Raw genomic sequence first — 17,678 nt, 5'->3', positions numbered from 1 at the left:
AAGGGAACGTCACATTTCCGCCGACTCTATGATATTTCACTCACCTGAGATGACGACGACCTGTAGGCTGCTCAATGTGGAGTCGAGTATTTTCACGGATTTGTCGGCAGTACACGCATCGTAGAGATACTCAAAATAGTCAATGTCTTTAGACGATCTCCGCTCGATTGCGAACAAAACGTGTCAACTGTGTCAATGTTTTATGATAATAACAATATAATCACGAGAATAGATAGCCAGTCCAGTCGAATGTGACCTGGCGGTTGTCGCCTGTTTTGAACCCTCTACGCTTCGATTCTACCCAATAAAATCCATGAATTACGCAAGAAGTTACGTGATAGTCATATTCCGGCGATGAGTGATCTCCTCATTAACCCATCAGCGAGTGTCCAATTCTTCAACAGTCTTGGTCAAGCTGTTATTTCCGGGCGAAATCGGTCTTTTTCACAACCATGCAAACAACCAAAGACCTCTGCGTGCAAGTATGGAGGATGGGCTGTGACGTCACAAAAATGTCCATCTTGTTTGCCACGTCATCAAAACGTGTGGTAGTTTTAGCGTGGGAAAATAAATGGGGTCAGTGACCCTTTCCCTGTTTGAGATTTTTTCAAGAATCTGAAAGCGAAGATACTCCCTCACACGGAAGTAAACAAAGGCGAGACGCACTGCGTCGTGTAGATATTGGTATGTCCTCGTGGTACAGGAATACGCATGTTCATTTTCAGGTATATAAGGGGCGAGTCGTTAACATTAGAGAGGCGAGTGTAGATGGTATTTTTTATTGGGGGCTGAAAAGAGATAAATCAGAAAAACAGTCCTACACGAAACACATACAGACAAAATTTGTACACCTTCACCATGCGGAAAATAATACAGCAACATCATTATTTTTCCTTCGATTAAATTTGACCTAAATCGTTGTTCGAGGGATTCAATTACTGCTTATTTCTGTATTTGTTTACTTAAGTGCTGTATTGTTTTGTGTATGGGTAATGAAAAAAATGTCCAAAAAATAAATAAATAATAAAAATCGTTGTTCACGGAGATGTCTCTGGAATTTGTTTTGCTTTACATTGTCCAATGTGTAATTGTTTTGTTGTTGTTTTTTTTCTGTAATTTTCGCTGTCAGTGGTTAACGTGATTTAATACCCCCGTCATGTTTATAATGATCCGTACGAAATGGAATTACGGGGGTGAGCAAGGACGGGATGTTTACCAATTGATTAATACAGCTACATTTCACCTCAAATCGCCACTGCAATCAATCATGAATGACATTACATATTTAGCAAATATATTGACAATCTGATTAAAATGAAATCCTATTCGTCAAATTTTAATCAGATTGAATATCTCGATAATTTGCGAACTTTGCTGTCTATTGGTGGCGCACTTCACCCTTCGTCCAATTATGCACGATTCATTGCTGATTATTTTAACATTATGTGAGTGCTCCGGTCGCGATTATGATCTTCCCGGAGAGTCTTCTTGATACAAACTCGTTATTTCTAAGGGATAGCCAAAATTTTTACAAACAGTGTCTGTTATTTATATCCGTAAACGACAGTTAAATGGATGTGTTAGTTTCCGGGCGCTTGTCGACTACACTGTGACATAGTACCACATCTAGCGACACATCTAGGGTTTACTTTGTAGTGTAGTTTTGAAACGGTCTAAAATTGCCCGAAATTTAGACTGTTCATCTATGAACCCACCCACCCTCATAATAGTTTATTTTCAGAAATTCGATGTAGATACAAGCTCCAGTTTGTTGTTTTCGTTAAAATAATGAAGCCCATACCTACATCTGATTGTTATCAGATTGGTAAGTCTGATAAATTGTGATTGGATATTCCGTCTGAAAGTTAAAATTCGAATGCAACTCCATTATTTTCAAGTTGAATGCCCACTACTGAGTAAATTATCTTTCTAAAATAAAATAAAATAAAATAAAATAAAATAAAATAAAATATGACTGTTTGATCTAAAAGAAATAACTATACTGTCACATATGATATCAGTCGATGTGCTTATTTTAGAGTTTAATCAAAAACAATATGCAACAATTCACTCTTCAGTTATAGAATGAAAAAGTAGGCGTGTTATGTTCGATTTTGTTTGGCATCATCCGATTCGCACGCTTTCATAAACTGGCCCACCCACCACACTCCCACCCTGGCCACCCACACAAGAACGGAGTTGAGTAAATAAGCGAGCCCTAGTATTACGGCAGAATTAGTAGAGGCAATGTGCTTCAGTTATATAATATATCACTAGACTGCTTTTACCTGTTGGCGTTATTTAAGAGTGCACAACTTGTCGGAAGGGTGTAACATAAGAATGACATAAATAATATAGCAGAGGTTTTTGCTATTGCAATTGCATAGCACATTTCTGAAGTAACACATTCTTTGAATACCATCAAGTTATATATTTTTAGAAAGCTTATTTTTCAAATAATATGAAATAAATATTCCAACTAAAAATGGGACCGTGTAATCACGTGATAACTGTGCAAATAGAGAGGTGTTATTTTCAAGGAAAACCGGAATAAGGCCACAGAAATGACTTTCGAGAAATCAGAAGGTCAATATTATGCTCTACATAATTGTAGGTACAGTAGCTCATGTTTTGAAAAGTCGATATATATGCAATTTTGAAATTTTACAATTATTGTATTTTACACAACTGCGACTGAAATGTACTGCGTGTTGTAACGCTTATGCCACAGAGGGCGTTTCACTATACGGTTTCTTCGTATCCTCGGGGGGGGGCGGACATCCGGGCATTTTCACCTCCTGGCAACCCGCGGCGGTGAAAACAAAGGCCAAAAACTCGCAGAAAACGGTACTTTGTGATGATTGTTGAGACTCCTCTGAACAGTGTAACAAGATTAGTCCTACGTGTGTAACATATATAAATTTGATTGTTCGGGATTACTTCAAAGTTGAGTTAGTGTTGTTCTCTCGAATTTTCACCGGCTCGACCAGCGTTCCACAGCAGCGCGCTCAGAGCCCATAGAAATGCATGTACAGTGCAGTGGTGCGCGTCGTAGCAACGTGACGTAGCTCCGCCCCCGAGGATAGTATCGTTGCAAATACATGATCCAAGACAACAATGTCATCATTAAACATCGCTCGGGTAAATGACGTACAATCATCGGCAACATTACATGTGCAAACCGTAACATCATCTACGTCATCACGTGTATAGGCGATATCAATCGCGAACTTCAAAATCGCACATATGAATACTTTCACAGCATCAACTCGCACAGACCCTCCCTGGTAGCTTAACATTTTAATCATGATACAACTTCAAATTCACGGACTTGTGTAAAAAGTGACAAAATCAGGAAACAAAACTCCAAATCATCCAAGAACTCAATAAAGGGAAATTTCATTCACTTGTATCATTCCTCTGTCATGAATTTGTTTACGCGTATCTGTTGACCGACTTATTTAGTTGATTATTAGCGAATGGCTGTGTTATGTCTGTCATCGTTTAGGCCATGTGAAGTTCTGAACGGAACTTGGCTCAGTGATTTGGAACTAATTACGAGATAACCGTCGCTATTCGGACTACTATTTCTGACAGTTGGTATTCATAGTTATTAATGTAGTGAACGATTAATCAAAAGATATGACGTATTCAGTACTTAGTGTGATTGGCTTTATGATTGAAGGTTACGCCCTAGAGTCTTTTTACTGCTTTGTAATTGGTTAGAGTTTTGAAAATGAATAAAGAGAGTTTTGAGTTGGTCTTGGCGAGTACTCCACGACAGAGGCAGTCTAGAGTCCAGTCCTGGAGAGTCTTGTGCGAGTCTTGAGTCAGCCTTGCGATAGTCTTGGGGACTTTTCCCCAGGGCGCTGTGTCTTATAGAGTGCTCGACAGTCCGACTAAGACGAGAGTTGAAACGTATTTCGTTGTGTGTGTCTTATTTGACTGTAAAGACTTTCTCGATCCCGCATCTCGAGGGGACGAGATATAGAGACGAGACGAGATTCCCCCTGACACGTGTGGAGAACCCCAGAGAGAAGAATTTCCCCCTGATACCTCATTCACTGCGTCCTCCACTTACCAACAAAGCAGCACCTACTATCTGTCTGTAAATCATTTAATGGAGACGTCTAGCTATTTTAAAGTTGATTAGGACACCGATTACCAAATAATATCTAATACCTATCTGACTAGGACGCTAAGACAATGAATCGTTTGCCGTTGTTTTGAACGGTTTTGGCCAAAACATTAAGAAATTTAAGAAAAATACGAGAATATCGTGACGTTTTTCTAGAGGCTCGTCTTGGTGGTTCGAGATAGAAGTCGTGCCGAAGCGGTATGTCTGACGAACATTAGTGAAAATCCAGAGCGTCCGATAGTTCATTTACAAAATAAATTGAGAGATTTATAACTTGAACTTGGTACATAGATGCTATAGAACAATGCATAGACCTGATTAAGTTTGAGGTTAAATATTAATTACCTAATTTGCATAATAATTTGTAAGCTTTAAGTTTTTCTAATTTTATTTCAATGAATCTTAATACACAAATGCTCTAAGACATTTCGATCACCTAATTAGTTATGGGTTTTATACATACATTCATCATAATTACCTAATTTGCATTAAAATGTAATTTTTGGCTGTTACACAATCAATCATCACATTCTATTGGAACATAGTAAACAAGTGCCCTGGGACAATGCACAGACATGCTCGGTTTTCGGTTGAAATCCGTGCATATAACGACTTATTCGCATAATTATTAACACATTTTCCATCTACATCGCAGACACCAATTATTGCATTTAAATAACACCTTGTATAAAAGTACCCGAGTTCAATGCCAATGACCAGTTTAGTTTTTGATCGAAATTCGAGCATAATGACCCAATTTGTATAATATGTTTATTCACTACATTTAATTAAAATGTCTTACCCAGAGTTCTGGGGTAACCCACATACGTGATTAGTTTAATGTTGAAAAAATGCATATTGATCTCAGATTTGTATTAGCCAGTTTCTGATGACACAAATTAATTAGATTTAAATTGAACTCGTGACAGAGGAACCCAAGAATAAATCAGACTACAGATGTACAATCACATTTATTTTCTCTGAATATTGTAAAGCTTCAATACTGTGTTTGACATTGTTTTCATGTTGTGCATCTCAAACGAAAGACTAATAATAACTGCAAAGCTTCTTATTTGAAAGGCTAATTTTTAATTTTTAATTCATTTTAAATGAACTCTCGGCACACGGGAATTCTTTTTAAGCTTCCGTTTATTTCGTATTTTAACGTGTTTGTATCACATCGTGTTGTATAGTTATCAATTTATCTTCTTAAGTTCATGTTATTTTGGATATTAAAGAGCTTGGTCTTTTCCACGAATCGAAACGAAACGAAACGAAACGAAACGAAACCCTAACCCGCATTTTTTTCATTGGCCTAATAATATCTGAGGAAATTTCACACTGTGAAACACGAAATGATTAGCGCCATCAGTGTTCAACAATTCCAAAATGGCTGTCACGTCATGTCAGCACAAATGAATCGTGCTGCAAAGTAGGCGGAAAAGAGGTGGAAACTAAATATTCTCGAAAAATTTATTTCTGTGACGTGGCGATGTCTGAAGTCGTTCAAAATTTAAGATTAGGATTTCGTTTCGTGGAAAAGACTAAGCTGTATTAAAGATTTAGAAAATATGGGAAAATCCATATAATGTTAACTTCGTTTTTCATCGAATTGATGAATTGTCTTCTCTATAGTTTATTTGTGATTATATGCCATACCAAGACGGATATTCATATCCAAACAAATGGAAATCAACGCTATACTTTTCGTATAAACCATTTATCTGGTCTTTTGATAGTCTGTTGTAGTATTTTCTGAGCTTAGCACGCCTGGAGCTTTGAGTCCTGTGTCGGGAAAGTGCAGTTGGAAACACCGAGCCATTCATACCAACACTTCGTAATATGAAATCGACATCCGAAGAGATGGTCTCCATTTTGCCAATGACGTCATAGTGTATTTTACAAGGACTGCAGAGTGTGTGATAAGGCGCCCAATGACGGTTAAATGCACCTGTATTCAAAACATAATCAACAAAATGCGAGAACGTCACCGCTTGCGATTCACTCAATGAAAACATCGTTCTCATATTTGTTATATGACGATGCATTGCAGAAGGGTTCTGAAGTTTTCTTTTGATGGAAAGCTTTGCTAGAACTATGTTCAAATATGCAGACAAAAATCGTTCAAACGGGTGCCTCACCATCACCACTTTGACGTAATCTGTAAACACGTGGTTTATATTTCTGGACATTTCATGGAATTTCAGCAACGTGATATTTTTCATTTGCGGGGAACCATTGCCGAGTTGACGGAAAATTTGTTTCCAACTAGCAGACGCGCATTTGGCAATTAAACAAAACAGAAAATTGTGTTTTGCGTCGATTGCAATTACTGGGTTGATCGGTGGATATGCGACTTGCATCGGAGATAATGACTGGCAGACATTCATCATGTGTGTTCGTCTCTTTGTGTACACATCCGTCTCCCCATATAGGATACCTTGAGCGGGCATCGTGACAGCGGTGTACTCCATTCCCGCATATGTATTCACTAAATAAAAAAACGTTTAGTAATAGTTTAGTGGAAAATATACATAAACTACATTGAACTATAGTGGGATGTGATTTAATTTTCATAAATCAAATTTGCACCAAATTTTACTTCGTGTTATGATATAGACCATTGTAGCGTTATGCAGATAATGAAAAACACATTTTTTAATTACGCTGGACTCTTCAATCTACCTTGGACCACAGTCACTCTACTAGTAGAGTGACTTTGCTTGGACACGGTCTGCATAAGCTGATTTACGTACCCCCGCAAAATTATGGGGAGCTTTCTATTATGCATTTAGGTATATAATACAACCTATTACATGGCGGAGTCCGATTGTACCTTATTCGCCGGGACACATTCTGGAGAAACTACAACCCTACAAAGGCTATATGCGCGGTGACTGAGCAACGAAACAGTTCTTACCAGGATCATGAAAATGCAGTGTTGATAAGCAAATTATAATCAGAATACAAACCACACAGATGGGTTTACAATAAACTTTCCATTTTTGACCAGTCACTGTTAGTTTAGTATTACCACAGCCCGAAGGCGAATTGGTCATCGTATGATCCCTTCGATAAACGCCCAATAATGACGTTACATACGCCAATGAAATATGTGATCACATTGTTCAAAAATATCTACAGCATTCAAGTTAGTACCCTCACTTTCATTGGCTGACAAAGACCAACACCTGAATATTTAACCAATCGAAGATTAACTTGTGTGATAGCAGACACCTTGGGGTTTTGAAAGACGTTGGGAATTTGCTGTTGATTATGTAATAGATACGAGTATTCTCTACACTTTCCCTAAATGTCACACATCCTGGAAATCTCAAGGTATTGATACAACAACAATTCCCGATATTGTTACCCATTTTTTAGTGGTAAACTGTTTTTGAAATTCAATGACAACTGGTTATATTTTCTGAATTACTGTAAAAGGGTTAATTATTCACTGGGTTTTAATTTGGCTTATTTCCCTGATTGGAAAATGCGCTGAATTAAAAATATATAAAATTGAGCATAGAACACATTATCTAAATAATAAAACCATGAATTTAAAACCCACTGAATATGCCTGAAATGGTAAATCAGTGAAATTTAAACCCAGTGAAAATTAGTAATTTTACAGTATAATCGCGATTTTTTTATTGAGAGTGTGTTCGTGTCTCCAGAAATTAGCAAGACTCGTGGAAGGCCCGGGGTCGTGCATAAGCCTAATGACTGTATATTACCGTCTTGGATGTTCAGGGTATAATGCCCCAACTTCAACAAGTCAACAGTTAAGGTTGATAACGGAAACAGGTAACATTCGTAAGCTGATCGCGTTTCCAAATATGGACTCGGAAATATTTTATAGTGATGAATTGTTTGAGTAGTCATAATTTAAAATTCGCACTCTAAAATCACTCTTAAAGCGCGGTGGTCGTCGCGCAGCGCATGTTCGAATTTCATGTAAATAAACAATGTATTTTACACGCGTTGTATACGTCGCTATGAGCCCTATATCGAACAGGACGCGGCACGACGACTGCCGCGCTTTAACTCTTTATCGGAGTATTGGGTCCAGTTTGTGACATATGTTATGGTATGAATATGCGTAAATTACGAAAAAAACGCGACGCAAATGCCTCGAAAAGCCTAAAATGGGACGTCAAACAGATCGTAATTTTCCGAGTTTTTCTATCACATCGCCATCACAATGTATTACTCACAGATGCAAGTATCATCTATGCCTGGTTGTCTGTGCCTTACATTTAATTTAGTTGGCGTTCACCTCTCTCTTTTGAACTGTATTTGAACTCCGAGTCTGGGCCTACCGATTCAGATCAATACCAAGTACGGTACATGACTATTTTTGTTGGTACTATACCCAGTCACATGAATGACTTTCTTGTTTATTAGTGCAAACAAGTCATTGAAATGTATGTTTTTTCCCTTATATTCACGCTGTTGGGTTAAAATCTCAATGAGTGCCGATGGAAGTCATCAAACTCGTTCTGAGATGCGTTCTACCGAGGCCGGGCCAAACAACGTACATCATGACCTGGGATCATGACATGACACATCGCGTGCTGAAATAGATTAAGATTTTAGGTAAATTATAGACTCTTTCATTTATAGTTTTACATACAGCAATCGGTAAATTGAAGAATATTGTCTAACTTTTGGAGTGTCCCCGAGACTCCACAGTGGACTTGGAGAGTAACGCTCTCTGCGTCAAAGCGTCGGTCAGACACTTTCCTTGTTTGACTAGAGAGGGCGTAAATTATATGACTATTTTTTTTTTTAACTAATGGCACTCCAATATACCACACGCAATGTAGAGCACCAAGTTTGATTTTGTTTTTGGCTATGGTATTCATTATTTTTTGAGTCTACAAATATTTTTTGTGATCTGGATATTACACCTATTTACTGACTACAGTAAAATTTTGTGATTTTTATTTTTGGGAATGTGAGAATAGATTGTTAGAAGACAAACTGTTATTCCATTAATTTGTATATCTCGACCAATATTACTGTATCATGACAAAATGTATGATTTTTGTTTATATGGTTTGTTTATACTTAGATTTTACCTGTGTGATTTTCATCAGCCAATTAGAATGAGTGTTTGATGGTGTATGTTCAAAACAAATCAGTACGTTTGGAGCACTGTGATTGGTCGAGTAATATACTTGACATTTGACCTCATAAAATGAGATTCCATATTTGAGGTGAGACTAAATAAAATAATGTGAATGTCAAAAACATATGAAATGAAGTTTATTTTTATTAGATTGCAGTTTGCACCACAAGGACGGCTCTATAATTGTCAAATAGATAATTTTAATTTAGTAGTGTAGCAAAATAGTTAAAAAATAAAATTCATTATATTTTAGAAGCAATTGTTAAAGAAAATGATAAATTTTGGTTTTAAGGTATTGATTTCACACAATGCTTATGATGTATACAATACACAATCTGATTGGTTGAGGCATCCCCAAAATCACCATGATTGGCCACGCCAGTTTCATTATAACAGATTGTCTGGTTGGCTGAATGCTGATTTATCAAGTCAGAATATTCCATGGTTATAGTTACTTGTAAGAACTCAATACACTAACTAAGAATTACCTTTTCTTCTAAAATATAGTGAACCAGCCTCCACCCCTGCTACAAATGAACTATGCCTCTGATGCTTTTCAGCTTCACAAACATTTTTGATTTTCACCTCTGCCACTTCACTAATAATGGGACTGCTTAGCTTGACATGGTTTGTGGAAGTTGCTGTTCTGTTACATTACATTTGTATCTGAGTAAATCTGTTGTCAAGCGCACAGTAACTCCTACTGACATGTTAGGCATTATCATTGTCATAGTTCATTTTTAGCAGGGGTGGACCAGCAGGAAAGGGGAGGGGTGCTTCATAGTAAACTACATTTGTACATTTACATAAGGCCATACCAATCTATCTCAGTATCACAAAAACTAATATCTACAGAAATTTGTGTCTTGTAGATGTTACATAACTGTCCAACTATTAATATCAATATTTCCCAGTTTTGGGAATCTTTAAATAGTTTCTTGTGTCTAGTACATAACAGTGTTGTGATGATCCCAGTGCTGTGTGTGCTCTGCAATCAATCCAAGTTCTGCATCTGGTAATTTAGGTATTGGAATATTAATTCCTGTAAATTGTGGTAGATCTTTATAGGCATCTAGTCTTTTTAAACGACCATCAACTATAGAAAAAAAAACATTGAAAAGCACAATATAAATAAATTGATATCAAATAAAATTATGTAGGCTGAGAATTTTTGATTAATTTGTGTTTTGCTTTAAATTAACAATATTAAAAAAATTCAAAACAGGTTTTGTAGAGATTTCTTGTATATACTACCGGGTAGTAATGTAAATAATAATTTTGAGTGTTTTAAATGTGAGTGAATTTACAGCCACTAAATCTCATTGGTCTGAAACCATTGGGGTGGAGGTAGGGGGAACTACATGATCTTCCTTGACTTCAAAATTTGTGTCACAATCATCAAGAAAGTGACATGGGATCCCCATTGAACTTGATATTGTATGCTGACTGTGACACTTCAAGTAAATTTGATTAAATTTTCCAGAGTAATTAACGGTGGATCGATGATTGATGACTATTATCCTGAATAAACCAAAAAATATTATCAAATATCAAAATATCAAGTTGTGAGTGGTTCTATCCATAAATCATAAATTAGAAACCACTCACCAAATGGTGGTCTTGTATTGAACTCAGCCCTTGGTGGCCAGGGCTCATCTTCTGGCCAGCTATTGGAATGAGGTTGTCCTGTCATCCGCGTCCTGTCATACTCTTCTGTTGATTCCACCGATCGATTCTGTTGCAACTGTCGTAGCTGTGGTAGTGGCGGGTGTCTCTTTTCTAGTTCTCCACTAAATTTGACACTTTTGTCGGAGCCGGATGTTTTTCGTGGATCAGGCTGTGTGGCTGTTGCTGTGCTGGCCCACTTACTTCTCGCCAGTGCGTCAGCTTGGTGCTGTCTCATTCGGTCCTCATAGTTAGCAATCCTCACTAAAGCATCCTTATAATAGGGCTCTAGTTCCTATAAAACATATGATTGTTACAGTACTGACTCATATAGTAGAATTAGCATAGATTTTTGTGTGAGACTCAGAGTATTTATTTTCAACACATAATTTGTTTTAGAACAATTAATCAAGTTTGCGATAGCTAATGTCAATCGACCGATATGCAAATTGGTATGGTATTTAATCACTGATATGCAAATCACATGACGCGAAACTGTGGATGCAAAACTGAATTTAAAGGGTGGTAGTCATCACGCAGCGAAAATTAGTAATTTTACAGTATAATCGCGATTTTTTTTATTGAGAGTGTGTTCGTGTCTCCAGAACTTAGCAAGACCCGTGGAAGGCCCGGGGTCGTGCATAAGCCTAATGGCTGTATATTACCGTCTTGGATGTTCAGGGTATAATGCCTCAACTTCAACAAGTCAACAGTTAAGGTTGATAACGGAAACAGGTAACATTCGTAAGCTGATCGCGTTTCCAAATATGGACTCGGAAATATTTTATAGTGATGAATTGTTTGAGTAGTCATAATTTAAAATTCGCACTCTAAAATCACTCTTAAAGCGCGGTGGTCGTCGCGCAGCGCATGTTCGAATCTCATGTAAATAAACAATGTATTTTACACACGTTGTAAACATCGCCATGAGTCCCATATTGGGCAAGATGCGGCATGACGACCACCACCCTTCAAAATACACATTTATTCTTTGATGTTGATGTTAAAGAAGGTGCTTAGATCGCCATGTTGACGGCAGTCGAATACAATTGTGAAAATAAGTTTTGTATGAATGTATTACTGTAAAATCTGTATTATAAACCATAGCTTCTATTAAAATGGTACAATGCAACAGAGGGGATGCGACATCTATTAGAGCATCTACACATATGAGAAATGGTGAATTTTTGGGTCTCAATTGTTCAAAAAGAATGGGTGCGACTTCTATTAGGGATGTGGCTTTCTAATACAGATTTTACGGTATTTCAAATTACACGATATATTCCTCAACCTTGCTATGTGCATGCAAACTTTACAAATTGAAAATATCACGTTTGTTGAGTGGATGTTTTCTGTCTCACCTCTCTGATGTCTTTCAGCTGTTTAACATGTTCCTCACAGTGCCATCCATGATGCTCAATTCCATTTAAAGTGACATTACGTTGACTACAAGCTCGTCGAATTTCCCGTACAACAGCTAACATTTTGGCAACTTTGGCTGTTAAAACTGGAAAAAAACAAAATAATAATTTATTTATTTGGATATCCTATGGGAAAATTCTAACAACAACAAAAAAACATATAAATAAAAAAGACAAATAAATATACAAAAAATAACAATTTAAGCTTGAAATAAACTTATGTAATCCTCTGAATAAATCTATATATGAAAGGAAAAATTTGTTAAAACTATCCATACACGTGAAAATAGGTGAATATTTAAAATCATTAATTCTGTTCCTACGAGGTCTAAAAATTGTGCAAGTGTCTGACAGGAACGTAAAAGCAAAAATGAGCTGCATTATGAACGCTGTATGCACATAATAATAAATAAATAAATATATAATTAAAATTACCGTTTACTTGTGTTTTAATAAGTTTGTTTGGTTAAAACCGTCAGCGGGCAAACGTGTTGGTATATTATCACAACGAAAATAAATTGTGAAAGGTGCACTTCCGCGTTCGTTTGTATAATCTAGAAACAAGAAATTGTATCACGGTGGCCGCCGTCGTAATTGATACAGAGGTTGAATCCTTCGGTTTTCAATGGCTTTTTATCACGTAACATAAACAAAACAGGGCAACTGATGGACACTGCCATATTATAAGTAATACTCACATCGTACAAGGGGACCATCCACCCAATACTCTAAATTTTCGTCCACTTCTGGTCTCAAAGTCTCTAGCATCGTTGCGTCTTGTTGGAGCTCCGCGTCCAGCTCATCGCTCAAAAGGCTCCTGTGTCGATACAGGGACTCGATTCCCATTAAAACACTCGTACATGTGTCCCTGTACTGGCTACGGGCTACCAACGTGGCTGGATTTTCCGACGACATCGCTAGAACCAAGCAATCGTCGATATTTACAGTGTATTTTTGTCTTACTCTGTCGATCACACTATTGCTATGGTGCCGCACATCAACACCGTATGATTTGCATAAAATAAAATAAAAGGTCAAACAAATTTGCAAGATAATAGCTCAGCTGACCTCCCAGTCACGTGACCACAGCTGATGCTAATAATTGTTTACAGGGCGTTGTTACGTGGTTACGAAGGGTTTCCTTTATTCAACCACTAGTCAGACCGCTTACTGATCAAACGTTCTTTCGAAGTCGGTGATATTGTGGCGGATATAATACCAAAAATGGCAGATCCAGCCCCGCCAGCGATCCCAGCCGTCCGGATCCCAGTTGACAAACCAGTGCGTCTTGTCGGAATCAGCCACTGCAACAACAGCTACAGTCTGATCGACCACGCGTCGTCGGCTGACAACTTACACCATGTTTTCCACATCTTAATTCAAAACATCGCTAGTTGTGTTGATGATCCACTTTACTACAGAACTGATGAACTTTTAAGCGAATTTAAAGGTATCGGTACAGATATTAAAGAACTTGCTAGAGATCGAGGCTACGAGGAAACCACAGATAACTACCACGCTCACCATTTCAAAGCTGATCACGAAGCAGAAAACAAATGTAAGTTCCGGTATTTTGCAAAATGTCATCGCTGTTTGATTATTTTAACTTATACTCAATGCATAAACAAATGTGTCCATTAAGACATTGTTACTCGACGTCGTTGTTATTGTCTAACTAGTACAAAGTTCTGAATTATAGCAACACATCATAGTATGTCAACCTATTAGTATTATTATTTCAAAAAGACTCGATAGACACTCGATCTATCACTGAAATTTAACCATGAAGCAAATTTAATACCAGCATATAGGACAGTAGTCATAGATGAGATAACTCAGATAAGAGGCTAATTAACAGCATATAGGTAGAATAATTACATTACAGTACATTGTATGTTTTTTTAAATGTCTACTTATTATTATTTCATAATAATGTATATTTATTAAGAGAGAAATGTTGATTGTTGATGTTTACAATGTGAAATATAAAAATAGAAATGTGTTTCTGATGCAGTCTGTTATTATTAGATGTTAGGGGCCTAGGGTTGGCGTGTTGGGTTACTCACCTGGATTTTAGGTGGGAGTAACCCACAGCTAGTTGTAAACTGGACCCCAACGTTGAGAGTGCTTTTTGGCTCAATAAATGCTGTTTTTCACCAAAAAATTGCCTGAATTTAGGTAAAATGACCAAAAAATCACATACTGGTATAAGATATACAGATGTGACTATTATTAAAACGTAAAGATAATAAATTATAAAGTATAAAATAATATATATGAACTAATCCTGCTTGATTTTGATCAAGATCTGTTTAAATCAACACATTTTAAAACAAAAAGTTATTTCTAAATTGTTATCATTAATAATTAAAGATTTAATCATTAAAACATTTTGCTTGAATAATATAACTATGAATGAAGGAGGATGCACAGATGGGTTGGTAACATTTTATTAAAAATCCTAAAAGCTGGAATTGTTTACGTTTTGCTCAATTCTCGAGCAGAAAATTCACAGCAATTGCATCAATGTTTTGAGTCTTTGCAGCTGATTTCTGTCATTTTCTCCATCACCTGACCACACTGCCATATATTTTAGTTTAGTAACATGTTTATCATCTTTACAGAGTGTTGATTTCTTTTTTGTTTTCAGATCTCATCGCACACTTGTCAGAAGTTGCACATTATCTTGTGGATTATAAAAATGAGTGTTGTGTTGAAAGCAGAGGACAGAAGGCTTTGGACAAATCATTTCTTGAATCAGTTTGCCAGAAACATATCGAACATATCAGAAACTACAGAAGAGTAAGGATGCATTTTATTTTAATTAAAAAAATTCTAATATTGATTACCATTTATCAAAATAATAATTTTATTTTTTTATTTATTCAATTTTTTCATATACGTATTTAATTATTATTTTTTTCATATATTTTTATTATTAATAATTATTATTTATTTTTTGGTACTGTTTTAATATGTGGCATTAGTTGAAATAGTACAAAATACAGTATATATGATAAAAACAAAAAATTAAAAAAAAAATTAAAAAAAGATAAAAATGAATTAAAAATTAAATAAAATATATTAAATACCAAAAATACACATCATAAAATACTTTTGATTTAAATAATATTGCATAATTGTTAGCTAAGGATACATACACTTTCCAGGACCTGCAAGTCCTCAGACGTTGTGTAGAGTAAAGCATGTACACTACTCAAAACCACTCACCGAGACGCGCAGAATTTTCACCTTTGCACTGGAATTCCACGTCGTAGGACCCCAAAGAAATTTTCACTACTAATTTGCATGCATTTCACTGACTTGCTTGTCAACACCTAATAGAACATTTGTAAAAAATAATAATTGGTCCTCAGTCTGTATCTGTTTCTGTATCAGTCAGTAGAATCTCGTCATCTGAATCAAAATTTGTTTAAAAATATGGAAAACTTTTTATGAAAGATGATTAAAGTTGACGTGTATTGAAAGAATTAATTATAATAATAATATGAAGTTTGGTAAACACAATTTATGGTTAAGGAAACAAAACAATTGAAATACTGTACATATTATATTACACTATGTTCATCAGCATAATAATATCTTCACGTAATTAAACTTGTTTTAAAATTGATGTAATTGAAAAGTTACTGAAACACAAAAATTGATTCTAATTTTTTTTAGAATTTTTGCATTTTAAAAATGTGTCTGTTTTGGTGGTACGGTATTTGACAGAGGTGTCATTATGGTTGAAGTAAGACATATTTTAACAATCGGGTTAAAAATCAAATTTTCATCAATGCAATTTTGATTTTTACTTTTATGACAGTTGCACTGTTAATAGCGTAAATACAGTATGAACATTTTTTGATTTGGTAATAATACATAAATTTATTTCTTGATGTAATTTTAACATGAAAATCTAAAACTAAATTTTTTTGTTCTGTAGCAACTAGCTCCATTTGTGATAGATGCCATGCGTCGTACAGCTCGGATCCACAACTTATCTGGTCCTCTAGTGTTTGGTCAAGAGTGGGGAGACAGTGTCGGCCCATTAGATGATCCAAATTATAGACGACCCGTGCCTAATGAATGTACAGTAACACGTCGTGAGACGATAGGACCACGTACAGATCCACCAACCGTTAATGGGCATAGATCTGGTGTATGGACAGTTCCTAGTATTAATAGTATTCCAGACTGTTCTGGGAAACCTGGATCAGCTACGTCAGGTAAGGAAAAAAAGTGGTGGTGAAGATCTAAAATTTTGTACCCAGTAGTGATTAATAAACAGGGTCTTTGAGACCAAGAGCTGCAGTGACTTTCATGTAATTTTGTCACCATGGAAACCCATTAAAATATTCATTTTAATAATAATCAACAAAACATCATAATTTTCTTAGATTTGACATGTTTTCTTGTTAGCATTCATGCATATTCTGTGATAATTATCATGATTTGTTATTTCCATCTAGGATCTACTGGAACACTGACGTACGATGGTCGTTATGGTGGACGGCATCTCCATGAACGTGACCTCACTGATCGCAGGAGACCTCTAGAGTTGGAAGTCAGACATGTTTCAAGTCGTTATAAACACATCTATGGACTCTGTGAATAAAGAGAAAAAGAACTTTTAAAATTGAACTTGCCTGTAACATTGACTTAAAATTCAGTTACAAAACGTTCAACTTTTATCAATTTGTGTTTACTCTTATAGTTTGTTTTCTTTTTAATATGCAATGTTTTGTTTGAAACAAAATATTTGTTTCTGCTCTGAGAAAGTCAAATCAGTGATATATTTGTAAATAGATAAAAAGTTTAAATTTGTAAATTGTGTTCCAAATTTCTTTCATTTTATGCAAATTATGGCATTAGAGAAGATATGATTGGATGAAAATAATCATGTGATGTGGTTTATCAGATGTTTTCTTGTGCATTCTGGGAAATATATGCAAATTATTTCAATAGTTTCTACAGCAGTCAGAAGACACAAGAGTTCAACTTTGTTTCATTTGTGTGTGGATCCAGTAATATAGTCCACTGAATTTATTGTGAAATTAAAACTGCTCAAGCCAATAAAATTAAGAAAAAATTGTTTCTAGTCTATTTGTTTTCTGATGTTGATGTCCTTAGACTTAGTTTCTTTCATTTTTGATATAACACTCTGATAAAAATCGTAATATGACCAAAAGATGAATATTTTTCCAAATCATGGTATATGTGACATTCTATATAAATGATTTTACACATGGTCTTTCAATTCCAATCAATACACTAATACAACACTGAAATATAGTCTTGTGTAAAGTTGGAATAA

At 35.8% G+C, this 17,678-nt stretch overlaps 4 protein-coding genes across 6 annotated transcripts in view; 1 reads left to right on the top strand and 3 right to left on the bottom strand.

Annotated features, from left to right (window-relative positions):
* LOC100376570 (mitogen-activated protein kinase kinase kinase 2-like) overlaps positions 1-493 on the bottom strand; it is an 81,759-nt gene extending 81,266 nt beyond the window's left edge. For all 3 annotated transcript variants that reach the window (XM_085496187.1, XM_085496189.1, XM_085496188.1), the window contains exon 1: positions 45-493. The gene's annotated coding sequence lies outside the window, so the exon portion shown is untranslated. The remainder of the gene's footprint in view (positions 1-44) is intronic.
* Positions 494-4,703: 4,210 nt separating this feature from the next.
* On the bottom strand, positions 4,704-7,219 carry LOC102810014 (carbohydrate sulfotransferase 11-like). The gene is made up of 2 exons (XM_006816096.3): positions 7,059-7,219; positions 4,704-6,629 (listed from the first exon to the last, which is right to left on the bottom strand). Exons 1-2 carry the CDS (start codon positions 7,195-7,197, stop codon positions 5,785-5,787), a joined length of 984 nt encoding a protein of 327 aa, XP_006816159.2. The 5' UTR covers positions 7,198-7,219; the 3' UTR covers positions 4,704-5,784.
* A 2,312-nt stretch (positions 7,220-9,531) lies between these two features.
* On the bottom strand, positions 9,532-13,358 carry LOC100376264 (uncharacterized). The gene is made up of 4 exons (XM_002734458.4): positions 13,057-13,358; positions 12,299-12,444; positions 10,881-11,232; positions 9,532-10,368 (listed from the first exon to the last, which is right to left on the bottom strand). The coding sequence occupies exons 1-4, from the start codon at positions 13,271-13,273 to the stop codon at positions 10,217-10,219; spliced, it is 867 nt and encodes a 288-aa protein (XP_002734504.1). The 5' UTR covers positions 13,274-13,358; the 3' UTR covers positions 9,532-10,216.
* Positions 13,359-13,476: 118 nt separating this feature from the next.
* On the top strand, positions 13,477-17,456 carry LOC100376111 (uncharacterized). The gene is made up of 4 exons (XM_002734457.4): positions 13,477-13,916; positions 15,009-15,160; positions 16,308-16,590; positions 16,834-17,456. Exons 1-4 carry the CDS (start codon positions 13,583-13,585, stop codon positions 16,977-16,979), a joined length of 915 nt encoding a protein of 304 aa, XP_002734503.1. The 5' UTR covers positions 13,477-13,582; the 3' UTR covers positions 16,980-17,456.
* Positions 17,457-17,678: the final 222 nt, after the last annotated feature.

Source organism: Saccoglossus kowalevskii, chromosome 22 (assembly GCF_978046115.1).
Source record: "Saccoglossus kowalevskii chromosome 22, keSacKowa6.1, whole genome shotgun sequence".
Taxonomy (NCBI): Eukaryota; Metazoa; Hemichordata; class Enteropneusta; family Harrimaniidae; genus Saccoglossus; species Saccoglossus kowalevskii.
This window is presented reverse-complemented; position numbering and strand designations above follow the sequence as displayed.

Bases quoted from the DNA above. Each gene is read 5' to 3' on its own strand.
- LOC100376264 (XM_002734458.4), bottom strand. From the start codon at position 13,273: ATGTCGTCGGAAAATCCAGCCACGTTGGTAGCCCGTAGCCAGTACAGG. The intron at 12,445-13,056 runs GTGAGTATTACT...GTTTTTTTCCAG, and splicing joins GGATGGTCCCCTTGTACGAT to TTTTAACAGCCAAAGTTGCC. The intron at 10,369-10,880 runs GTGAGTGGTTTC...TTTTTTCTATAG, and splicing joins CAATACAAGACCACCATTTG to TTGATGGTCGTTTAAAAAGA.
- LOC102810014 (XM_006816096.3), bottom strand. From the start codon at position 7,197: ATGACCAATTCGCCTTCGGGCTGTGGTAATACTAAACTAACAGTGACT. The intron at 6,630-7,058 runs GTAAGAACTGTT...TTTTTTATTTAG, and splicing joins ACTGCATTTTCATGATCCTG to TGAATACATATGCGGGAATG.
- LOC100376111 (XM_002734457.4), top strand. From the start codon at position 13,583: ATGGCAGATCCAGCCCCGCCAGCGATCCCAGCCGTCCGGATCCCAGTT. The intron at 13,917-15,008 runs GTAAGTTCCGGT...TTTTGTTTTCAG, and splicing joins TCACGAAGCAGAAAACAAAT to ATCTCATCGCACACTTGTCA. The intron at 15,161-16,307 runs GTAAGGATGCAT...TTTGTTCTGTAG, and splicing joins ATATCAGAAACTACAGAAGA to CAACTAGCTCCATTTGTGAT.